This window comes from Hesperophylax consimilis, chromosome 7 (genome assembly GCF_061612785.1).
Source record: "Hesperophylax consimilis isolate HC1 chromosome 7, BYU_Hcon_1.0, whole genome shotgun sequence".
NCBI lineage: Eukaryota > Metazoa > Arthropoda > Insecta > Trichoptera > Limnephilidae > Hesperophylax > Hesperophylax consimilis.
In genome coordinates, this window is record NC_142842.1 from 4,653,828 (window position 1) to 4,678,195 (window position 24,368).

A 24,368-nucleotide genomic window follows, 5' to 3' on the forward strand; every position below is an offset into this window, starting at 1 on the left:
CGTAGGCAACCAATATTTTGTACTATCAACTCCTGGAGGAAGTAATATACCTAATATTCTATTCCTAGAGTATTCAGTAGGTAATAAACATATCAATTCTGATTTAAGAAATCAGCAATTTAATGATGTGTAACAGAAAATTCCCAAAATGTCTAAATGGAGTAATTTGCGTTTCTGAATGATTATTCCTGGTTTCAATCATATGCCGTAGTCACGTGCCGTAGACTCACTAGGTCCAAGCAAATTGGAACTCTAGTGCAGTATCGCATAATTTTATCTTGCAAACCAGGCATTTACAAAATTATGTACTTTGGTGATAAATGGGTGTAATAAAATAGAGAACCCTGTGTCTAGGTCAATAAAATATTTATTTAAAAATAAAACTTTCTATACATTTTTTCCTAATACCAAAATATTAAATATCACAGAAAAATCATAGACTTAGTGTACGTAGATAATTAAAGTATAACCTAATAAATTATGTACAATTTCTAGCTTAGAGTAGGTGAGGATATTAACAATCCAAGATCTATGTTCCAGTCAGTGTGTCTTTATGCGGTGCCGTTTTATGCTCTTGTAGCTTTTCCTCAGAAAACACTTATCACTTTAAGCACATAGACTTGCAATGCGAAGTATATGCAGTAGAGTAAAGTTATAAAACAAGGCATCAACAAAAACACGAAGTAGTATAATAGGAAACTCTGCGTCGAAACATTAAACAGAAATATCAGATAATCTGTCCACACTTCTTCAGATTCCTCATTCGCCCCCATCTTGATGGAACGAGGTTTATTTAAATTTGTGTTATCCGGAAATTCTTCAGATTTAGAGAGGCTTCAGCGCATAAATAAACCACTCTCCTTCAGTTTCCGTCAGATTTCCTCAAATTGTTTCAGACATAAATAAACGTTTCAGATTTGTTTTTTTTTTTTAATTTTGACATTTCTCTTGTTTGAACAGTAGTGTTGCCTGGTTGTTTTTTTCCATAGACAATTGTGTTTATAATAAGCACCTACTTTACTGACGAAACTTTGTAACTGGCTATTTAAAAAATCTACCCAACAACCCATAGTTGGTTGACAGTCGTTTCGACAGCCATTTTGATTTATGCAAACTATCGTCCTGTTTTCTATCGGTTGTTTGTTATCGCTTTTATCGTCTCCCAGTTTACGAAAGATATTGTTGTTGTAATCGCATTATGTTAGTGTTCTTCATAGAGTTTTGCGCAGTATTTTGGTGAAAGAGGGCTTCTTGTAATTGCACTTTTGGTTTGTTTTAGGTATCAGCGCGAACGAAGAGGCGGAGATCGAGGCGGCGGACTAGGGAGCAGCAGCGGCGGCAGCTTTAGCAGAGGAAGTAGAGGAGGCGGAAGCCGCGGTGGGAGTCGAGGAGGCGGTGATAGCGGCCGAGGATTCTCCAGGGATGGCGGATCCGGTAGTTCTTGGGGAAGCAAACCCGGCCTGAAAGGAAAACAACCGGGTGGAAATCTAAGGAAAATGCGATGGGACAATGTAACATTACAGCCATTCAGTAAAGACTTTTACGTTCCACACGTAAATGTTCAGAATCGGTCTGTTCAGGAGGTGGATGCGTATCGCGGTCAACACGAAATTACCGTTAAAGGAAGTAACGTGCCGAAACCAATGATTTTCTTCAATGAAGGCGGTTTTCCGGATTATGCCATGCGAGAGATCGTGAAGCAAGGGTTTTCCGGACCGACACCGATCCAGGCTCAGGGTTGGCCCATCGCCCTCTCGGGGAGGGACCTGGTGGGGATAGCGCAGACCGGCTCCGGGAAGACTCTAGCCTACATGTTGCCTGCCATGGTTCACATCATGAATCAACCGAGACTGTTGAGAGATGATGGACCCATTGTTCTAGTTTTAGCTCCCACTAGAGAATTAGCACAACAAATTCAACAGGTACCTATAATATTTCTAATACAATTGTTCAACAATGCTTATTTAGTGCGCATGATTTACTTCGAACTGTGCAAATTATGATTGACGTCAGCTAAATATAACCCGTTCATTGTTTACAGAGAGTAATGGCTAATGCATATTTAACGACTTCTGGTAACAATCCATAAATTTAACTTGCGTAACTGTACTGTGAAAATTTTCCATCAATATCCAACTATCGTAAAATATTTATTACTGATTTTGTAAATGATTAATGTTCTCTCAGAGTTTGTATCTTTTTGCTACTATTGTTAGAATCAAATACATATTATAGTTTTGGTATTTTTATTTTACGTAAATTCAGCTGACTGCTTATAAAAATGAACATTTTTCTGAAATTTAACTGTATACAAAGTAAAAATGGACTAGGAATTAATTAAAAAAAAATTACAACTAATAATGCGCCATTGAAATGACAACCATATTAGTACAATAAAAGATATAAATTTGTTTTAGACCACTTTAATTAAAGTGGTCTTAAACAAATTTATATCTTTTATTGTAAATTATGACGAGCCACAAAGTAAATGCTTATTACAAATATACCATATTAATATTTTAAAAATAACCTTAAAATATTTTTTTCACAATATTTGATAAGCTGTTGTCAATCATATTTCTAAATGTTATTATTATGTTCTGCAAGCATTTCAGTTTTTATTATTGTGACAACTGTTTCGGCATTCAAGGCAACCACTACCCTTTTTTATTTTTAAATAAAAATAGGGTAGGTATAAATGAAATCATTAATAAGTTAGAAGCTTAGGACTGGTTTGTTTCACAGAATTTGAACAATTCATCAAAGTTCTGTGAAAGTCCTATCCAAGTTTTATTATTATTATCAATATTAATAATATTTTGATGATTTTTTTATAGCGCCGTTTTTGTGCAAAATCACCTCAAGGGTGCAAAACAAATATATAATACATTTCTACAATGATCTATTACTAACTACTATAGCCTATCAATTCATGTCTAACAGATTGCATCCACCGGTTCGTCGATCACTAATATAAAACTATATGTACAATGCATTTGAATGTGCTGATTTTTATTTTTGGAATAACTTAATGAGTAAAACTACAAATTGTAATATTTTATTATTGAAGACAATATTAGCGATTCCTAAATGAAAATTTGAAACAGGAAAACACATCTAGGACTTGAACCCTGGACCCTTGCCTTGCCAGGGCAGTGGGGCCCTGATTTTGATGCCCTGTACAGGCAGATAATATATAGGACCATACTTACCTGGGCGATGAACACTGTTTATTGGACAAATTTAGATACAGTTGGCAGGCAGAGGACATAATTCAAAATGCCATATACATTCAGATGTAAGGTTTTGACTTCTGAATTTGACCGGAAAATAGTATAACTCAATTTATGAGAAATAATAAGTAGAACATCCCTGAATGGATTTTCTAAAATAAATTATTATCCACAGGTAGCCAATGACTTTGGGCAGGATATGCAGGTGCGCAACACGTGCGTGTTTGGGGGGGCGCAGAAGGGGCCGCAAGGGCGCGCGCTGGAGCGGGGTGTTGAGATTGTGATCGCCACGCCGGGTCGCCTCATTGACTTCCTGGAGCGTGGCACCACCAACCTGCAGCGCTGCACCTATCTGGTGCTCGACGAGGCCGACCGCATGCTGGACATGGGCTTCGAGCCGCAGATCAGGAAGATCATCGAGCAGATTCGCCCGGACAGACAGGTTAGTAAGCAAATGGCATTGGGTAGGACATGCAGGTGCGCAACACGTGCGTGTTTGGGGGGGCGCAGAAGGGGCCGCAAGACCGCGCTCTGGAGCGGGGTGTTGAGATTGTGATCGCCACGCCGGGTCGCCTCATTGACTTCCTGGAGCGTGGCACCACCAACCTGCAGCGCTGCACCTATCTGGTGCTCGACGAGGCCGACCGCATGCTGGACATGGGCTTCGAGCCGCAGATCAGGAAGATCATCGAGCAGATTCGCCCGGACAGACAGGTTAGTAAGCAAATGGCATTGGGTAGGACATGCAGGTGCGCAACACGTGCGTGTTTGGGGGGGCGCAGAAGGGGCCGCAAGACCGCGCTCTGGAGCGGGGTGTTGAGATTGTGATCGCCACGCCGGGTCGCCTCATTGACTTCCTGGAGCGTGGCACCACCAACCTGCAGCGCTGCACCTATCTGGTGCTCGACGAGGCCGACCGCATGCTGGACATGGGCTTCGAGCCGCAGATCAGGAAGATCATCGAGCAGATTCGCCCGGACAGACAGGTTAGTAAGCAAATGGCATTGGGCAGGACATGCAGGTGCGCAACACATTCGTCTTGGTGATAGGGGGCCTCGAGTGTTAAGATATGTTGATTTTTTAACTAGTAGTTCTGTGAACAGTGGACCCCGCGTTCAAAATAATATGTTTTTAATTTTTCTTATTTAATAAATCAAGATATTGAAAGAAGGGTAAATGCAGGTAATTCCATTAATGGAGGACTGAACGCAGTTGGCGCTAAGAAACAATTGTCCAAAGAAGCGAAGTTAGCAGTCCACAACGGAGTGCTGGTACCTACCCTGATGTATGGAAGAGAGGCATGGAAATGGCAAAGAAAGGATGAAAGTAGATTAAATGCTGTTGAGATGAGAGGCGTATGTGTGGTAAAACCATGTTTGATCGTGTGAGGAATGTCGAGATTCACAAAGAGTGCAAGGCTGATGTCAGCGTAATGGGTAAGATTAAGAAAGGAACGAGATGGTTTTGGCATGTAGAGCGAATGAGCGAAGAAAGGAGTGTAAGGAGGATATATGATGCAAATCCGAATGGTAGCAGAAGTCGGGGACGCCCGAGGAAGACATGGCACGATCAAGTGAATCAGATACTCGAGTCGGGCCATGTCAAGAGTCAGAATAATAGAAGAGTATGTATGAGACGATGTATAAATGTGAATGAGGCAAGGAGTGTGTACCAAGACCGAGTTGTTTGGCGGTCTGTCCTCTCTGCCTACCCCTGCGGGAAACGGCGTGATGGTTAGTTAGTTATAAATCAAAACCAAAATTACGTCTCAAATCATAAGATTTGTAAGTAGATACCCACCTACTTAAACCAAATATTAAAAACATCCCGTAATATTTATATAAAGTCCAATAAATATAATTTTTTTTTTTTTTATTGAAGAATCTTTACTAAACCATAGTCAAAGTTATAATAATATTAACACATATCGGCCGGGTATTTTTTGCGCTGGCGCTATGCTGAGTCCGGGCGAAAATAAAGGTCCCGTGCGAATTTCTTTAATTTGTTTTAAATCGCTATATCTCAAAAAATAATTAAAATATTTGAATAAAAATTTCTACACAGCAACTCAGCACCCAAGCTATAAAAGTACTAAACTAAAATCGAATATTATTTGAAATGCAACTCAATTAACCTTGTAAATGTTTATTACGGTCCGCTTATTGGTATTTGCTCATACCTGCTTTCTTTAAATACGCTCGAAATCTCTCGCTCGCTTGCACATAGGAGTTTAGTGAAAAAGATTCGAATCGGGCTTCATGGTCATAAAAATCCTCATTCCAGGAATTGAATTATTTCACTAACATATAATACACTCTCCTTTTGTTGAAATACCGATGTAAACGAAAGGCACGAAGATAAATATAAAAGAAGACTTGTATTACGATTCGATAATTATGTACATATAGTTGGGACCTTTACAAAGAGATTGGTATATAATATTCAAGTAAATACATTGAATAATTCCGTCTTTTCTGCCATTGAAATGATGCCGGCGCAAAAGGTAGAACTACCCTTCCCGGCATTAACTATCAATCGACCCAACGGGTAGAACTACCTTTCCCGGCCAAAGTGTGTTAATATATTTTATAAAATTTCTTATATATTTCAAATCATTCAATACATGAAAAAATTACATACTATACAGGGTGTCCGGGGGAAAAGTGCAAAAACTTCGGGAGGTGATTCTACATGACGGTAGAAGTAAAATAGATAAATGACTTTTTTCGGAATTCCTTTGTTTTTTTCCCATACAAAAATATTTTTCCACAGAAGAATATTATTTTCTCCCTACAAACAATTATACATTTGAACCTTAAAACTTTGAATTTTCAAAAAAATAATTTACCTTTTTTTAATTTCGACTTAGTTCTGCAAACTGGACCCAACCCACACAAGCATGGCTTGAGATAATTCAGTTTTAAGAAAAAGTCTGATTTAAAATCATGTCATTATCATTTCATTTTCCTTATTTCTGTTACTTAGTAGAGAATTATCTGTTATTTCGAAATGTAATATGTAGGAGTTACTAAGATGGAGGAATAAACAGATAATCATTAAAAATGACGTGCATCTTTTTAACAAAAGGCTATTTTGTGGTTTGGATCCTTTTAACAAATAGGTACAATACATGATAAAAGGTATATTACTGAAAGCAATGACATTTTATGTCTTTTTAATTAGAAATATCAGAAAGGAAGATTTAAATGTTATAAAAAACAACAAAAGTTGCCAAATAAGTATCGATTTCACATCTTCATCCTCCATATCAGAATCTCTGCCCGAAAATCCATCAGCATCTTCTTTAATTGAGTTTTTTTTAAATGAATTTTATATGTAGATCCTGTGCGTTTTTCGGAATGAGAGAGGTAGTAAAGTTTTCAAGTCTTTCAACTTTGGCTCCGATATTTGTTTGCCATTCGGTCAAAGTGGTATTAGCTTTTCCAATGTTAGCATGGCAGGACGATGAGCCCTTTTATTTTTTTATGTCCACTTCAACAAAGGCTTCATCAAACGAAGATCTCATCAAAATGGAGAAAGGTTTATCTTTCTGCAAGAGAATTCCTTTAGTTTTCAACCATGAAACTTTTCCACGTATTGTTATTTTTCTATACACAGTATTCTTTACCAGTGCGACAGATCAGAACAAATGCGAAAGGTCTATTTTATTGACTGTTAAGGGATTTTTGCATTTGCATGTCTGCATATAGTCTTCTGGAGTGTATATTCTAGTATGTGTTTGGCCAAAGTCTGTAAACTATCGGCAGGAAACTATCTTTATGTTTCGGTTTTGATAGCCGCAACTCTCGCTCCAGAAAATAAGTTTCTCAGCACTTATTATGTTCATGTATCTAATAAGGCATGACGCCACCTCCTGAGCAGCTTGACCTTGTACCCATTCATTGCTAAAACTGGTTGAGTGTCGTCCGAACCAACATGAATGGATCGTACACCCTCGGATTGTACACCCATATAAGTAAAACTTTATGGTTTCAGCCTCACTTTTAGCCATCATCAAGTCACTTCTCAGTTTAACAACACTTTCACTAATTGTTGTGATGTTTAATTCGCTCAGCTCAGATGGTGCATTCAATTTCTGTTGTGGATTTTTTTCTTGAACAGCAAATCACACTTGTTGCACATATATTTTGTCAGAGGCTTGGTTCACAGATTGATTGCAGTCTTACATACCATTACCTCATATAAGTTATAACTTTTTGATTTTCGTCTAGGGCATTAGAAATTACAATTGCATTACAATTTTCGCCCCTTTGGTATTTTTCTAATTATTATAGCACATATTTTTGTATGTTTCTTTCTTTTCTGGTAAACTTTCCTCTTTCTGCCTTTTGACGGCCCACCTTCTGACAATTATGAATATCCATTTCATAAAAACATAACAAAAAAACCACCTCCAGCTGATAATTTTATTTGTTATTTAAAGATCCATTGCATTTTACTGTGAATACGTGGATCTTTTATGTTAAAATAAATGGAGAAAAAATAAGACGATTTGAGATTTGCAATAAAGATCCACTCTGATTGGATTTTGTTTGAAAAATTAATAAAATAACAATCATTCGATACATCCCATTGTTGAAATCATCCACGTGACCTGGATCTATTTTGAAAAATCAAATAAGTTATTTGTGCCTTCATTTGAAATAACGCAACAGGAATCCACGTGCTTTGGACCCCACTTGAATTTTTGAATTATTTTTGCAAACTAGATTCATACTAGTTTCAAAAAAATTTCAGGCAGCAGTGGAGATTGCGTCAACGAGAAGAGACTTTTTGAAAAATCAGTATGATTTTACTTTTGAATCTCTCCTCATTGAATAATTTATAGATATTATTAGAGATTTGGTTCAGGAGCAATATACCGCTCCCCACCGAGAGAACCATTGGCAGGTTAGTCCTACCAGTGCAATAGGAATAGGAAGATAGAGTAATCTGTGATGAAGCTGTCTGTAGTCCATCAGGAACAGGAACATAGATAGTTGCCATCTAGTCGAAGTAAGTAAGTTGCTTGAATAATAAGGTTGATGCATAAGATTTTCACAAATAGAAATGGAATGCACAAACAAATTTACAGACAGACGAAATGCAAAAAGGTTGATTTAAAAACAGGACTTTCCTAAGCTCCGTCAATCATATTTCAAGATTGATTTGTAACAAATAAGGATACAAAATAAAAGCTAATATATTCAATATGTATAATTCCAGGTGCTGATGTGGTCCGCCACCTGGCCCAAGGAAGTGCGCATGCTGGCCGAGGAGTTCCTTCACGAGTACATCCAGATCAACATCGGCTCCCTGTCGCTGGCGGCCAACCACAACATCCTGCAGATAGTGGACGTGTGTGAGCCCTTCCAGAAGGAGCAGCGCCTCATCAGCCTGCTCAAGGAGATCTCTGCCGAGCCGGAGACCAAGACCATCATCTTCGCCGAGACCAAGAAGAGGGTGAGTGCAAACAAGTTCAACAATATATGGATTGGCATTCCTCATTACGCAATGGAGGTATGCTGAGACTGGCTCAGGTATGTGGCTCCATAGAGGACTCTAGCAAAAATGCTGGCTTCCAAGAAACTTTTTGAAACAACAAATCTTTTGGTAGTTTGCAATGCACCGCATTCACACAACTCTGACTCTTTAAGGCCCCACCAGTGCATCATGTGGCATAACGGCTGTGGGAGCACCCTATCCTATTGACATTGACATTCGAGGGCCACTTCTGGGCTGAATCTCCCAATAACTCGCTTCTTATGTAAATTTAAGCTTACTTGTTTGTTATGTAAATTATTTGCGACATCAGTTTTCTTTCAAATTGGTACAGATCACACTTCTAACACTATTGGTTATTCTATGACTAAAGCCCGTTTTTATGAATGGTTGTCTCCAGGTGGACAACATAACGCGCTCCATCTGCCGCGTGGGCTTCAAGGCGCTGTGCATCCACGGAGACAAGAACCAGCAGGACCGCGACTATGTGCTGCACCAGTTCCGCCAGTCCTCCAACGGCATCCTGGTGGCCACCGACGTCGCCGCCCGAGGACTCGGTAAGTGCCCTGTCGCCCCCCGCTCCGTCCCCAGTGATAGTCACCCAACAACTCTGCCTGAATACCTTGCTACTAGAAGCCTGTGCATATTGGTTGAAGCCTCCGTCCTAAGTGAAATTAAAACATCACCTGTACATGCAAATGATTTACTATACACTAAAGGTCGTATTATCTATATCGTACATTGTTTCATATTGCCAATATCTTTGGAAATGAAACATCCAAGACTTGAAAATACTTTGTATGACCTATTAATTAGTATTTAAGTACATTCTTGTGTTGATTTCCAACTAAGTTTCAATGAGTCTTATTCAATATGATACTAAATGTTATGTCTTTAAGCTACATACTTCACACATTACCACTAATCTATTTTTAAGTAGTTTTAAGTATGAACCATATTCTTAATGTAAGCCAAGATTAAGAAGTGAATTGTTCATGTCTGAAACTGCAATTATCGTACCTTCCCTACGATTACTGATTTGGCTGTAACCTCTCCCCGATATGGTTAATTCGACACTTCCATATCATTATCGAGAAAGACAAAACGGTTGATCTTTCATTTTCTAAATTTTGAATGCAAAATGAAGTGGTAAAAAACACAAAAATAATATGTAAATAATTTGTGTGCGGTATCGATGTTGCTTATATGTACCTACATATCGAGAGATTAATGGATTGTATTAATGCAGGTGTGTTTTTGAATATTTTAGCTAAAGGTTGCTATTCAAGAAGGCATCGTAACTCACAACATGCATTGGTAATGTGTTGACTCGGTGTGTAATGTCAAATACTCTATTGAATCAACCAATTTGCACAGACCCCGAAATGTAACCACTCTCCGGCGCTGTGTTGGAGAAGTGGGCATGGAGAATCCAGGTAGCTACCAGGGGTGACTTTTCATGACACGGACGGGTATTTTTCATCATTTTTCAGAGCGGCAACACGGGGCGCTTCTGCGGGTGACCCGGGGAGGTTAAAAAGTCTGGTGGAGAGATCCGTGGCAGTAGAGAATAGAGATTGGGGGGTGAAACCACCTGAAGCCTTCCTTTGCTAAACCTTTACGAGTTCCAGTATTCACTAATCTTTATGCCGTTAATAACTAGCATAAGCAAATATCATAACTGTAAATATGTGTTGTTTTAGATATATAGTATTATTATGTTCTAAATGTCAGATCCAACTAAAGAGTTGTGATGTTATTCATAACCCTTTCTTGCCGGTGCTGTCAACTGATTTGATATGTCTATAGTTACTTCAATTATCTCTGTAAATATACAAAACACAGAGAGAAAATATATGTTTAGTAAATATACTAAACACCTGTTTTAGGTTGTCTTCAATCATACATTTATGTATTGGATAGAATAATTAAAATATATATGTAAGTATTTATCAAACGCAACAAAAAAAAATAATGTTTTGTCAAAAAATCGGGAAAAATTTCATTAATATACAGGGTGTATCGGCACGTACCCGACAAACTTTAACCAGCTATTCCTTAGCACATTTGGAGTAAAAAAATGTTATGGGCACATTGCTGTCCGGTAACATTTTTTTTTAATAAAAAATTTATTATTCATATTTTCACCACATGTCACCAATGTTTTATCCTTTGTCAAAGTTTGAAAACCCATCTGGCAATATTTTGTTCGAGTTTCGTTGAATAATGTACATACGTACCTACGTTGGCGCGCTTTTACAATCACAACGAAATGGCACGGCACCATTCGTCTCATTTTTAACTATTATTATTTAGTGTGTATGAAAGAGCGAGGACACTTTTTGACACACTTGCCAATAACAGCTGTTGAACACGAGAAACAATGCAAATGACAGTGACGGAGTGTGGATTTATTTATTTATTTTTTGTTTTTAATGGGAAAAAAATGTTACAGGACAGCAAAGCGCCCATAACATTTTTTACTCCAAATGTGCTGAGGAAAAGCTTGTTAAAGTTTGTCGGGTACTTGCCGATACACCCTGTATATGTACGTCTGCGTGCGTTGATAACTTACTGAGTGGTGCAGTAGTGAGCGAGAGAGCTACTGGTTTTCACTCACCGTGCCACGTTGGTAGCAGCGGCGGTCTGCTGGCTGTAATGAACGTTTTATGCATGGCTGATGGTTTTTCCTCGTTTTCAGCTTTAATAGATCATATTTTACAGGTGCCCTTGTGGCCATTTATGCTAATAATAAAATGATTTACGTTAATAATAAATGCAAACTATTTTTTTTATTAAATTAGCTTAAAAATGACAAAATTCAAACGTTTATTCTGTGTAATGAGTACACAGCACCGGACACCGATTTTCTAGCACCGTAAGGGAAGGGTTCATGTCATACTAATATTGTAAAAATAATCACTTGAGACGTGGGTGGTTTTATAAGTTGGCTGAGAAGCGATCTCAATCAAATAGTAGACTCGATATATCTCCTTCTGTCCTCTAAGGACTGGAGTTACTTTGGACTGGCAGTGACGTGGCACAGGCAGATGAGCTGTGTATTTTTTATTGTCTTTCCAAATTAATTAAATTTTGAATTGGCAATACAAAGGTATAGTTATAGCAGTGAGGCCAAAGCCTAGTACGCACATTCGTTTTTACTCTACGGTTTTACTCGGTATCGAGTAAGTATTTCCGTGTGGATAGAAAAACTCATAGCTTGATAGCTCGCGTCGAGCCGGCTCGAAGAGATTTGGACCTCCTAATTTCTTTTGTACTTATTTACTTCGAGCCATCGAGCTGGGCTCGAGAGTGTGTTGTTACATCGATTAAGTTAGTAGTGAAACAGTGCTGGTTCGCGCGAGCAATGCGATACACGCTAAACAACGCCACCTTTTCTTCACATTGTAGATATTTTATGTTGAGGCTCAAACTGTTTGACACACACCAAACCTTGAGGAGAACCATTCGTATGGACATCGCCTCGAGCCTTCGTTCTTACTTGTTCGAGTAAAACTGGCGTGCATACTAGGCTTATCACTAGAAGTGAATGAATGCAGAATGAAGTGAATGGAAGAAGTCGGGCATGCCCAAGGAAGACACGGGACAGAAGAGTATGTAATGTATGAGTCAGTGTACGAATGTGGATGCAACAAGGAGTGTGTGCCAGGATGGTGTTGTGTGGTGATCCATTCTCTCTGCCTACCCCTGCAAGAAATAGCATGACACTTCCTTCTCTGTCACTATAGAAATAAATCTTTTAATACGGCTAATATCTTTAAACTACGCTAAATAGAATAAAAGAATTCTAGATTATTTGATTGCACAGAATTAAAATAATAAGAGTCTTTTTGGTAAGGACATAGGTACTTAAATAAGACCATTGGTAGACTCCTTCTGTGAACAGGAAGATAGAACAATCTAACCTAAAATGTGATAAAACCCAACCTCAGAGGAGAAATGGGTGTATGTTGAATTAATGAATTTTGAATGTGTTTATCAAGATGGTTAGCCAGAAATCACCACAATTGTATGCCATTACAGAATTAGTAAATAACATTAGGTTAGCTTGTATTCATGATCTCTACGAACTGGCAGCAAAGATGGACCATGTGTGGATAACATCTGATTCATACAGGCTGGAAAAAGTACTGCCTTTACTCCCTCTGCAATAGATATAGGTTAACCTTTTCTACTCGACTGTCGGATATGTGATCCATTGGCGGCTTTCCCGGTATGCGGATGTCGCATATTATGTGATCCATGAAGTTTTGTTAAAACACATACAGTTTGTCAAAACGTGCCTCGTGGTGGGATAGATTACGTTGAAAAGGCCGGCATTAAAAAGGTTACAAAGAGGGAGTTGAATGCCTCGTATTGTTGTGGACTGATTTATATTAGTTTGTAGAACAATAATGTTGTAAGATTTTGCGGGCAAATCCACTTGAGATTTGCGCGTAAAAGTGGTGAATATTGGAAGTTGCGATTGGTGAGAGCGGGATTGGTGGGGGCGGGCAGTGGTCACAGCGGGCTACGATAGTTGCCGTTTCAGACAGGGCAATCCCCAGCTCGGCCCGAGTTAAATCCTTTGGTTTATTGTTTTTCAGAGGCTCATGCCACCGACTGTTGGGTAGAACAGTGCCAGCGGGTGCATGGTGCCTCTATTAGCCGAGACCTAACCTAACCTAGCGCCGTATAAGCCTCACTGCGTATTAAAGTAAAGCCCCTCTCGGCCTATTTCACCCCCAGGCGTTGTTTTACAGCCCCGACCAGTTCATCATAAGGTATCGTACATTATGGTTTACTGCTTTACTATTTCCTCATTCCTCCGTTGTATCTAGCTGTCCTTGTTTAACCAACTTAACAGTTGACTGTCTCTCCAGTATAGAGTGTTGTAACTGTAACTATCGGTTATATTTGAGGGTACTACATACTTGCAAAGTCGCTGAACTGTGAATGATACCTTGTTCTATATTGTGTATGAATTTTAGAACTAGATTCTACCTCATTTTCCAGAAAATTACATTTTTAATTTGATGTTTCATGTGAAACCGGTAACCTCCACTACCTAATAATGTTAATGTACAATTTTCACATTGCACTCTTTTTTTTTCTCAATTAACCCCCAGTGTCACCGCGCCTCAATTTTATGGTATTTTGAACCTTCGAAAATGCTCCTAGCATGCTAAAATATATTTTATTTGCTTAGCATGGAATAAAGTATTTTAATATTATTCTATCTTGTCATTTTAAACTTTTTTTTATTTATGAAAAAGCGCATTGTAAAATTCCATGTCAAATGTCATAATTCCGATTTTCAAAAGTCATAGTACTGTTTTTTATTAAATATTATTTCTGGCTTTCACCCTTCAAGGGTGTTCTTGGCCATCATTTAAAATTATGGAGAAATGAAAGGTGAATTTTAAATATCTGTTATTTTCAAAAAATCCTCATGTGACGTATTTTTACCGTGAAGAACATGGAATACGCTGGAAAATATAATAAAACTCATTTTCGTTTGTCTTCATTAAATTTTTTTATAACATTAGAGAGAAAAAATACATTTCTCTGAATGTCAGTAGCTATCCTGGGTAAACAACATAGGATAGATATATTAAAAAATATATATATAAATGGATAAACACATTTCTAGTAAAATTTACAAAACAAAGAGTTAATTCTAAAATAATGTCAGCGGGCATATGTTGGTGATTGATGTTTTACCCTCGGCATTCCAAAGGTTAACACGTATGTATTACAACGATCAAATAAGCCAATATCAGTTTTCTTGATTTATAGAAATGTATGCAGGTTACAGACTTTGCAAGTAGTGCCTACCCTAACTTAGTATTTCTTCCAAGCGATGGGTTAAATTTTATTTTTTCCTCGCAACATTCTCTACTGGCCCTCCAGTCATCTTTGTTTTGTGTGTAGGTACTAATCTTTATTTACAGTTTTACATTATTGATTGCTAAAAATGTATATTTATTTTACCGCTTTGGATTTTTTTTCTGTTAAAAAATATTAGAGATCAGATAATAAACCTTAGCAGGGGAGGATTGAGATTCGATGTCTGTCATGTGATTTAGCTGTGCCATCATTCTTATTCTAATTTCAGTTAGTGGATTTAATAAATAAATTATACAGTTTAAAAACATGGGAAAAATACTATTGCCTAGATTTTTATTATTTGCGTCTCTTATTTATGGATAATTTGCTTTGCTAATTTCAATATAAAATAATGCAATAATATCTGGGATAGCATTGTAGTGGCTACATATACTGTAGAAATTTTTTTTTACGATACCGACCAGCGGAGACAAAGTGTCAAAATATTTTAAAAAAATTGCCCCCTTTGATTCTGATTTAGGCACATGTTTAATTAATAAAAATCATTTAAAAGCATGCTTACCATAAACATACATATATAGATGTATCCATAAGAATACAAAAAAAATAATTGTAGTATGTTGAAATAAAGAGTTATTTGGAAACCATCTGGAAAAAAATTTAGACCTTTTTTATTTCAAAATATTGCAACCGTACCACCAAAATCACCACATCATTCTGAAACTGGCATCGCTTTATTTACTTCTGTCATTCTCTGAACTAATCGTGACTGTGTCCCTCGGCAGACGTGGAGGACGTGAAGTTCGTGATAAACTTCGACTACCCGAACAACTCAGAGGACTATGTGCACCGCATCGGGCGTACGGGGCGCTCGCAGCGCACGGGCACGGCGTACACGCTGTTCACCACCTCAAATGCGCCCAAGGCCCGCGATCTCATCGCCGTGCTACAGGAGGCCAACCAGACTGTCAACCCCAAGCTCTTCGAAATGGGCAACATGGGCGGTGGTAAGAAATACTTCATTACTAGATTACCGACTGCTCCAATTCAATTGTGCAGTTAATAAACCCTCTTATTAGACAAATACAATAAAAAGTGTGTACTTTGGTTTATTGCAGGAAGAGGTAGATTCGGTGGCGGAGGCAGGCGAGACTTCGGAAGAGGTGGCTCCAGCTACGGGAGTGGTCGCGGGGGCTTCAGTGACAGAGGTGGACGAGGTGGGTCCCGCGGGGGCAGTAGCCGCTCTGACTCCCGGCCCTCCTACTCTGGGGGCAACAGCAACTCGTACTCGTCGGGGAGCACGTCCTATGGGTCCAGTGCCCCCTCCGGCTACCCGCCCGCCTCGTCCACCGCTGCGCCCCCGGCGGCCCCCAGCCGCTGGGATAGCTCCGCCAACACCACTAAGATGCAGCTGAGGAGCGCTCCTCCCACACACATGCAGCCCCCTCCACCACCGCCTAACATGGCGCAGCCCAATGGCTACCCTGTGCAGCAGTATGCGGCACCCCAATACGGGGCAGCGCAGTACAGCATGCCGCCACCCACAGGGGGCATGCAGGGCGCACAGGCCTACTACCAGCAGTACGCCAGCGCCATGGCGCAGCCCCCACCCGTGCACAACGGCTATGCCCCCTCCTCCTACCCCCCGCAGCCACCTCTTCCTAAGAACTGATTAATCCCACGAATTGAAGTGATCCACAACGGCGCTTAACTCCATACAAATGTCGCATGAATAAACGAGACATTACATAATAATACAAACTAAAACATCAAATTATATAGTGTCTGCTGCTTATGTAAATGCTGAAAATACTTTTGTTTTGAAGTTCGCCGTTGTCTGAAGATTGATTGCGAGCGACGAGGAAAGACCAGCGCCAGTCGCCAGCACTGATTGTTCCAAGTGTCCCTTAGCATTAATAGATATTTAAATGAAATGCGACTGGCGCGCTGTTGCGTACAGTTGACTGCGGCTCCGCACATTGAAGATGATTGCAACAATGGTCATTGTGATCACTACCGTAGTTTGTACTAACCTTGTAATATAGTATTTCAAATTTCCTACGATCGTTTGATCCTAAATATTAATATTACGGAATAAGATTCCAGTTCAGTTGTGCTGCAATGAGTGTTGTTGATACTCTGTTAGAATTAGTTTACAGATTTTTCCCCGTAATGTAAAACTCCACAGGAGAATTATTGTTGCCAGGTTTATGTTAGTACATACTCGCAACTTGTGACTCTGCAATGTTATCTTCTTTAATTAACCGTCAGGTTTGCAGGATAATTCTACCGTAGTATTATGGTTTCTAAGTGTTTTCTTCTGCACGTGGCGTACCTTCAGAGCTAGCACCAGTGTGGCCAGTAACACAGAAAGTACTGTGCAATTTGCATTATTTAATACATATTTTGTTTAATTTATTATCCTGATCAATAGATTCCAGCTTAAAAATAATTGGCTGCAAAAATGCATTCCACCAAGAATAATAATATCTTCTTTTATTCTAAATATCATACACCTTTCTTTAATTCAGTAACTATTTTTTTTATTGAAAAAATTTATCCTTTTTTTTAATTTTACCATTGATAAACAATCAATGACCCTCAACCCCTTGGGTGTAGGACAATATAATGATCATGTCAGTTACAAAATCTGTCAGATTAGAGATTTATTTTGAAATATTCCTGCTATATATATTTTATAAAGAGAAAACTTGGTGTTTTCTCTTTCAAAAACTGTTTACTTCATATTATGTCTGACCATTATAGAAAAGAAGATGAGTTTTATAGGGACGTGTCAGTTGGTGATGATTCACAATGTGACTCGACGGCTTTTGATGTTTCGTGACAAATACGGCACTAGGTGGCTCGGATGGTTAATTAAATTTTTTAAAATGTAGTTAATTACATATTTATTTTATGAACCAATCGTTATTTCAGTTCTCTGTTAAACATTAATCATCAAATTATGACATGCAAAAAAAAATTCCAGAACAATATTAACTTGATGGAAACGAAAATCTTGGATGTAATTTTTGGTTATGTTGCAGACCAATTTTGGATATTCTTTAGGTTGCTTACTTCATATTTTTGGTTAATAATCATTGCCGTGGATGCTACCTTTATGCCTGTGACAGACCACGCTATATTTTCGTGGCTTGGCCTATTTCAGCATATCGCTCGCAATTCATTTCCATTGGTAGTGTGTGGCGAGCGATATTCTGAAAGATGCTAAGCCATGATGCGTATAGCGTAATGTGTCGCCTACCTTATGGGTAAGATTTTTTATTTAGTCGGTCTTGTTTCTGACGGGTTTGGATTAAAAAATTTCCAACCAGAATATCATTATTATGTCTTACAGACTTACCTTCTCTTCTCCCATGGATTCTAAAGATAATGTAGTTTCTATGTTCAGGGTAAAAAAAAATTGTGACCATTTGATTTTTATTGCGTTATGTTAGGACTTTTTGATTAAATAATTTCAAACTCTATTTTATTTTATTTATTAAACACCATTTCCTCAACTCCCCATGCCTCTGCCATATTTTATTCAACCATATAATTTTCGATATATTAAAATGTTGAATGGCTCACCTTACGTTTTTTGTAACAAAAATTAATGATAATGAAAATATTTATAAAAGCACGCATTTTAATAGATTACGCACGCACGCGGTACTATCAACTTTAGTCACTTCATTAATTTGTCGTTTAATGTAAAAATAATTAGTAAAAAATTCACAATTTTGTTTCAAATTGTGTTCAGAACCTTTAGTTTCATAAAGGTGCACATTTTAATTCTTGTGTGGTTAACTTCTAGATTTGAATAAAAAGCGTGGTGTTTTCTCTTTTTAGATCATAATTCTCACCATAACAGTGAGGGGGTACAACAATTTCTATGAGATTATATGAGTTGTTCCCAAAAGTGAAAAATTAGGCTGAAGATTTAACTCTTTAAATATGGCATTTCGATGCTAGGTGCATCGGGTGGGTGTTCGGAAAACAACTGTTGTGACATCCGCGTATGGGGCATGGCCGCTCGCAACCCAACAACCGTGATGTCCGCCTACAACGGGTTAAAATCCAGAGTTCCTTTTAGATTTTATTATTATCGATTGATTTGCACTTTTCAAACCCGAATGGGAAAGATGCCCAATCCCAGTACAACTGGTTGAAAAATGCTGGAGTAGTAAACCTAAAACAGGTATCGGAAACCTGGTTTAGGCACTTGCCATCATCTGACAAGAGACCCAACTGCCCAGAGCCAGTGGGACTTCGGCATCCCCAATTTGAGGATGAACAAATTGGGGAGGGGAGAGAAATGTGAAAGAGGAAGGTTTGGAAGTACCCGGCTATAAGATCTGCTCACAAAACAACCTGATTACACCTATTATGAAGCTTAAAAAGAAACAAAGATCCTTTATCGATTAAAAAATTTATAAGGCAAAAGAGAATCTCTATGGAGAATGATTCTTTGCAAAATATCTGTTATACTAGTCCCAGCGAGAGTTTGCATGTGACATCATCGTTCTAGTATCTTCTGTCTTTTTGTTTTCATGTAAAACGTGTGAGAAGGAAGCTGATGATCGTAGATGACATATACAACCTCCCTCTGGGACTACTTTACTTTGATCTTTTATTTTAAATTCCGTGTTTTTTTTTTTCAAAATCACTCAAGTTTTTATTTAATCTTCAGAAGAAACCCTCTTAGTTCAAATGAATCACTACAAAACGTCATTACTGACTTCATTTTCAGTTTTAGAGTTGACAATTTATTTTCTTTCTTTCAGCTTAATCTTCATAATAGTGAGTCTAAATCATTATTACAAAACCATAATAAAATGATAAAAATAATCAAATAACAGATTTTATTAATGTTTAATATCTACATTGTAATTCATACCAGCACAAGCTCACGCCACAGCACGAGCAAACATGTTTAAAAACAACAAATCAATGTTTATGAAAGCACGAAACACAATTCCATTACTTGGTGACACGCAAGATGTAAGTTGGGTTGGAAAGAGTATTTGGAATTGTCAAAGAATGGAGAAACATCATGAAACTCTGCTCAATAAGATGTAAGATTCATGTAACTCTTTGGCTTAGATATAAGATTCATAAAATTCTGCTCGGCTGAGATAAAAGATTCATGAAACAATTCGGCTGAAATATACATTCATGAAATTCGGTTCAGCTGCGAAGTTATTTTGATTAGCTGAACAGAATCTTGTAATGGCAACAAGATATTGGCTGTGCTGGAGACTTGATGGAGGTGGTCTAGTGCTTGGCGGCAGGGTCCTTGTAATGCTGGCCAGGCTGGCCATCCTCATAATGGGGCCAGAAAGTGGGGTTCTTGAGAGGGTCAAGGGCAAACTCTGGATGGGAATCGCGGAAGTCTTCCATGGTCATCTCGCCGTAGGGAATGAGAGCGTCGATTACGGCAATCTGCTTCTGGAGGCTGTAATCATTTTACAGTGAATAATTAAAACATTTTTAAAATATGGTAGAATTTGAGCAATCATCAAAGCCAGTGGGGACTATGGCATCCCCAGTTGCAAAAGGGAGTGGGGATAGGCCGGGGAAGAGGAAGGTGGGAAGCACCTAGCTGTTCAGATCTGATCACCAAACACGACTAAAGCCGTTTTAAGCAATATTTCGATTCTGAATGGTGGTCCATCACCAGGACAATACTTTAGTACAGTATCTCCCTCCCCCATCTGGAAAACTGTTTCTGTATGGAACATATTTTATTACGGCAGCCTTGTAGAGTCCGGGACATTGTATTTTAGGTATTTATAAATAAGAATTCTTTGCTGCTTCATTTCAACTTAACTTTGGATGACTGAGGAGGAACTCTTCAAAACATATTTTGATGACACTTGGAAAAAAACTGGAATTTTACTGTAAATCCACAATAATTGAATTGTTTTCTACTACAAATAAAGAAAAATCAGGTATTTATTAAATATTATTGTCCAAATAATCTATCATGGACTAAATACGATTCGAAAAGTTGCTTCTCGATCAACCTCGCACATTATTGTCATGATATAATCAAAATGATGGGGATGACTTACTCGGCTATCTTGGCGTTAGACTTGACGATGAATTCGGAAATCTGGGCCTTGGTGGAAGCTTCCTGAGCATCTACCAACTTCGTGAAGTTGTCCTGGGGGAAAGGAATTTGGAGAGTCTCATACTGCTTCTGGAAAGTATCCACCATACCAGCCACGGGGACTTGCTTCTTGTAAGTAGCCCAGTCGATTTTTGGGAGCTCGGCAGGATTCGCCATAACCCTAAAAGCACGATCATAAGAACATAAAAATTTATTTTTTAAATATTATATAATCGGCGTGTCAAATTGCTCAAAAGGGTTTACCTCCGTAAATATCCATCGGATCTCGCCTTGAAGGAGAGGAATTTGTTCTTAATATGAGGCGGCACGCGCTCAGAGAGCGCGGACCAATTTACTGTACTTTGAGCGATCCTTTTAGCCATTTTATTAAATTTAGTTCCCGAAAAGCGGAACCAGCCCCCAAATTCCCAATAGACTTTGATAGACGTCTAGAGAAGAAATCTATGACTATAATAGGGAGGACAGCACAGTAAAATGTATTGAAAATAAAAAATTTATTGGTACCTACTTTAGTAGTTTTAACTTTATCTTTTTGACTAATGATGGGCAGGATCGAAACATTAACATGATTGAAATAATTTAATCGAAACATCAAAAGAATCGAATGATTAATCGATTTAATTTTAAAAAACATTGCTTTTCTACCGGCAATGATGTTTATTGTTTACTTGCAGATAGCAACGTAATGATCGTGATATTATTTTAATGATGTGAATGACTACGAATTTGAATGCGTTTCATATGGAGGTTTGATAATATTGAATCTTTCACAAAAATACATACATAACCTTGAAATACATTCAACCTTGAGATTTTTTAAGTGGGGCCTTTCAGTCGTTAAAACGGCACTATAAAAAATGATCAATTTATGTTTATTAATAACCTTCCCAACTTATGAGTCAGAATGCCATTTTTTACTCACACTAAATGCACAGGTGTCGTAAATATCAATCTAAAATATGTTCACATACTCGTAGCTTCTTTGGTTGGTAGATAATATCTTAATATGATCCTAATGAAACATTTGAAAATTAGCAAAGAATAATTGCGTTATCCCAGTTCCCAGTGGACATTAAATCATACGAGGTAGTACGTAATAATATGTCGTTTGTCAAGCAATCCGAGATATGTTTGACGTTTCTACGATTTGGAAATCGATTTACGTTTTCGAGTGAATTCTAACTAATGAAATGACTGATTTTTATATCGATGAAATCTGACCAATGATGTTACTGCTTTGATCTCGCTTAAATCTGACCAATGACGTGACAGCTGTTGTTTCGAATGGTTTCAAAACGAATTTCTCGGACTGTGTGATGATTTTTGACAGAATCGATTATTGACCATGATATTTCGATGGTCAAAAAGGTCGAGTAAATCATCGACGATTCATCGATTGTGCTCATCGCTACTTTTAAAACAAAAAGTAAGGTCTGCCAACTGAAAAACTTGTTCGAACCGCAATATATAAGATTACTTATCGAAATTCTTTTTTAATATTGTAAAACTAATATCATCGTATCTTGATCGGTACGATATTCGTAAAATATATGAGCTGGAACTACCAAACAACAGCGCAGATGCCAAAGCAACAGCTCTCACAAACCAGTCTCCATAAACAAACCACTCACCCTGTTTCTATTAATTAATCAAAAAGTAAGTTACAATATGAAGTTAACACACATAGATATTCTATTTATGTTCTGAGATAACTGTACGTATGTAGAATTCTCTTGTATTATTTTCTCAAAACAAAATGTCAAATCATCAAACGTAGACGCGAAATGTACAATACATGTTAGATAGCAGTAATACAAATTCACAATTAGTAATAAATACATATTTTAGTTAATAATTAAATATTTTATTAATGTTTTAAACATAAAGTGAAACATTTTCAGGTAATATAGTTACGTAAAACATTGAGATGCCAGAAAAAAATGTCAATCATCAAACATACACGCGATATTCACAATACCTAACAGTAATTCACATCAGTAATAAATAGAAATTGTAGTCTTTTTAGTAATAATTTAAATATAAAACTGAATAAACATGCATCATTTTTACGTAATATAATTTCGTAAAACAATTAGAGAAGGCAGATTGCAGATGTCAAACAATGTCCGCCATCTTAAACTGAACGAAAATCTGTAATACCCTTAAATCAACTATCAACTAACTGGTAATACATGGGTAATACCAACACACTGAACACACGTCACTGTACTAGCGATGGGCGGGATCGATGAATCATCGATGGTTTACTCGATCTTTTTTACCATTCGAAATATCTCGATTCATTGTCAGAATTAATTCGAATGCAACTCCGAGACAATCGTTTTGAAACGTCATCGAAAGTCGTCGCTGTGATTGGTCAGAAATAATCGATGCCAGCCAAGCATTGTGATTGGTCATAATTAATTCGAATGCAACTCCGAGACAATCGTTTTGAAACGTCATCGAAAGTCGTCGCTGTGATTGGTCAGAAATAATCGATGCCAGCCAAGCGTTGTGATTGGTCAGAATTAATTCGAATGCACGGTCCGAAATAATCGTTTTCAAATGTCATCGAAAGTGGAATCTAGACAATCGCTCTGAAATGTCAGAAATCATTCGAATGTTCAGTCCGAGATAATCGTTTTCAAACTGTCAGAATTCGTTCGAAAACGCAAATCGATTCTCACATTCGAGAGGTTATATTTCGAGATGTCAAAATATCTCAGATTGCTTGACAAACGAAGTACATTGTTGGCTGCCTACTGAAGCATGTTGATGTTATAATCAACCTCGTGTATGAATTGTAAATTATGAATTTATACTTTTAGGTGACGATTTACGTTTCCAGTAGGTATAGTTTATGTGTAAAAGATTTTCATGGTGATAGTTTTTCACAATTGAAGGTTTAATACCTACCTATGTTATTTTTAGGTTATATATCATCTATTCGGGACATTCGGGTAGTGTATATTTAAAATAAAATAAACCAATAACTTAGCAAACACCATTTTTATATTTAATGCTGATCGGGTTTCACTACAACCGTAGCTTCTTCGGGCAGTATACAATATTCAGTATATATTAAACTCATCAAGTGACATGTGTTCGTTTATATAAACATAATATATCTGCTACTTTCTTATGCTACGAACAAATATATTTAATTTATTTGAAATTAACATGAATGAAATTAACATCGGTGTCTCTTAGTTAGTAATTAAAATGAAACGCTTTCTGTAGTAAAATAACTTTATTTACTTAATAATAATTTGTGAATTGCATACAAATTACAAATGAATGAATGGTTTGTTTTGGGTTCTAGTAGGCGCCTACAACGTACATGAGATTTAGAGGTTATTTTTAACAAAACGTGAAAATAAATAATTTATGTGAAAATAAATAAATAAATAAAACGGCATATAATTATTATCTTATTATTAAGAGGTACATTATAAATATTATTAATGGGAATTTGTACCTACTGACTACACTAAGTAGCTATTCAGCAGGAGCTTACAATATTATATAAAACAGATATCAAAGTACAGCAAATGAAAATTACAGCACAATAATAATGTTCATAAAAATATTTTTCTTTGTACTTAAAAAACTTGTATAATAATTTATTTTAATTGTACGTATGTAGA

General features: G+C 37.5%; 2 protein-coding genes across 3 annotated transcripts; one reads left to right on the forward strand and one right to left on the reverse strand.

Moving 5' to 3' along the window:
* The first annotated feature begins 1,061 nt into the window (after nt 1-1,061).
* On the forward strand, nt 1,062-18,073 carry LOC149422189 (uncharacterized). Of its 2 annotated transcripts, XM_089633142.1 has the most exons (7): nt 1,062-1,200; nt 1,280-1,922; nt 3,409-3,675; nt 8,460-8,696; nt 9,136-9,292; nt 15,371-15,592; nt 15,704-18,073. In XM_089633142.1, coding segments are annotated over exons 1-7 (2,082 nt in total). In that variant the 5' UTR covers nt 1,062-1,198; the 3' UTR covers nt 16,258-18,073. The 2 variants fall into 2 exon arrangements, with proteins under 2 accessions (XP_089489268.1, XP_089489267.1); XM_089633141.1 differs by lacking the exons at nt 1,062-1,200; nt 1,280-1,922; nt 3,409-3,675 and adding an exon at nt 3,942-4,219.
* A 1,360-nt stretch (nt 18,074-19,433) lies between these two features.
* Nucleotides 19,434-21,168, reverse strand: ATPsynD (ATP synthase, subunit D). Its single transcript, XM_089633649.1, has 3 exons — nt 20,965-21,168; nt 20,663-20,881; nt 19,434-20,043 (listed from the first exon to the last, which is right to left on the reverse strand). Exons 1-3 carry the CDS (start codon nt 21,081-21,083, stop codon nt 19,863-19,865), a joined length of 519 nt encoding a protein of 172 aa, XP_089489775.1. The 5' UTR covers nt 21,084-21,168; the 3' UTR covers nt 19,434-19,862.
* Between the last annotated feature and the right edge of the window lie 3,200 nt (nt 21,169-24,368).

Excerpts from the sequence above, each read along its gene's own strand:
- LOC149422189 (XM_089633142.1), top strand. Across the intron at positions 1,923-3,408 it reads TAGCACAACAAATTCAACAG|GTAGCCAATGACTTTGGGCA; the intron begins GTACCTATAATA and ends TATTATCCACAG. Across the intron at positions 9,293-15,370 it reads CGTCGCCGCCCGAGGACTCG|ACGTGGAGGACGTGAAGTTC; the intron begins GTAAGTGCCCTG and ends GTCCCTCGGCAG.
- ATPsynD (XM_089633649.1), bottom strand. The coding sequence starts at position 21,083 with ATGGCTAAAAGGATCGCTCAAAGTACAGTAAATTGGTCCGCGCTCTCT. Across the intron at positions 20,882-20,964 it reads TCCGATGGATATTTACGGAG|GGTTATGGCGAATCCTGCCG; the intron begins GTAAACCCTTTT and ends TCGTGCTTTTAG. Across the intron at positions 20,044-20,662 it reads TCTAACGCCAAGATAGCCGA|CCTCCAGAAGCAGATTGCCG; the intron begins GTAAGTCATCCC and ends AAATGATTACAG.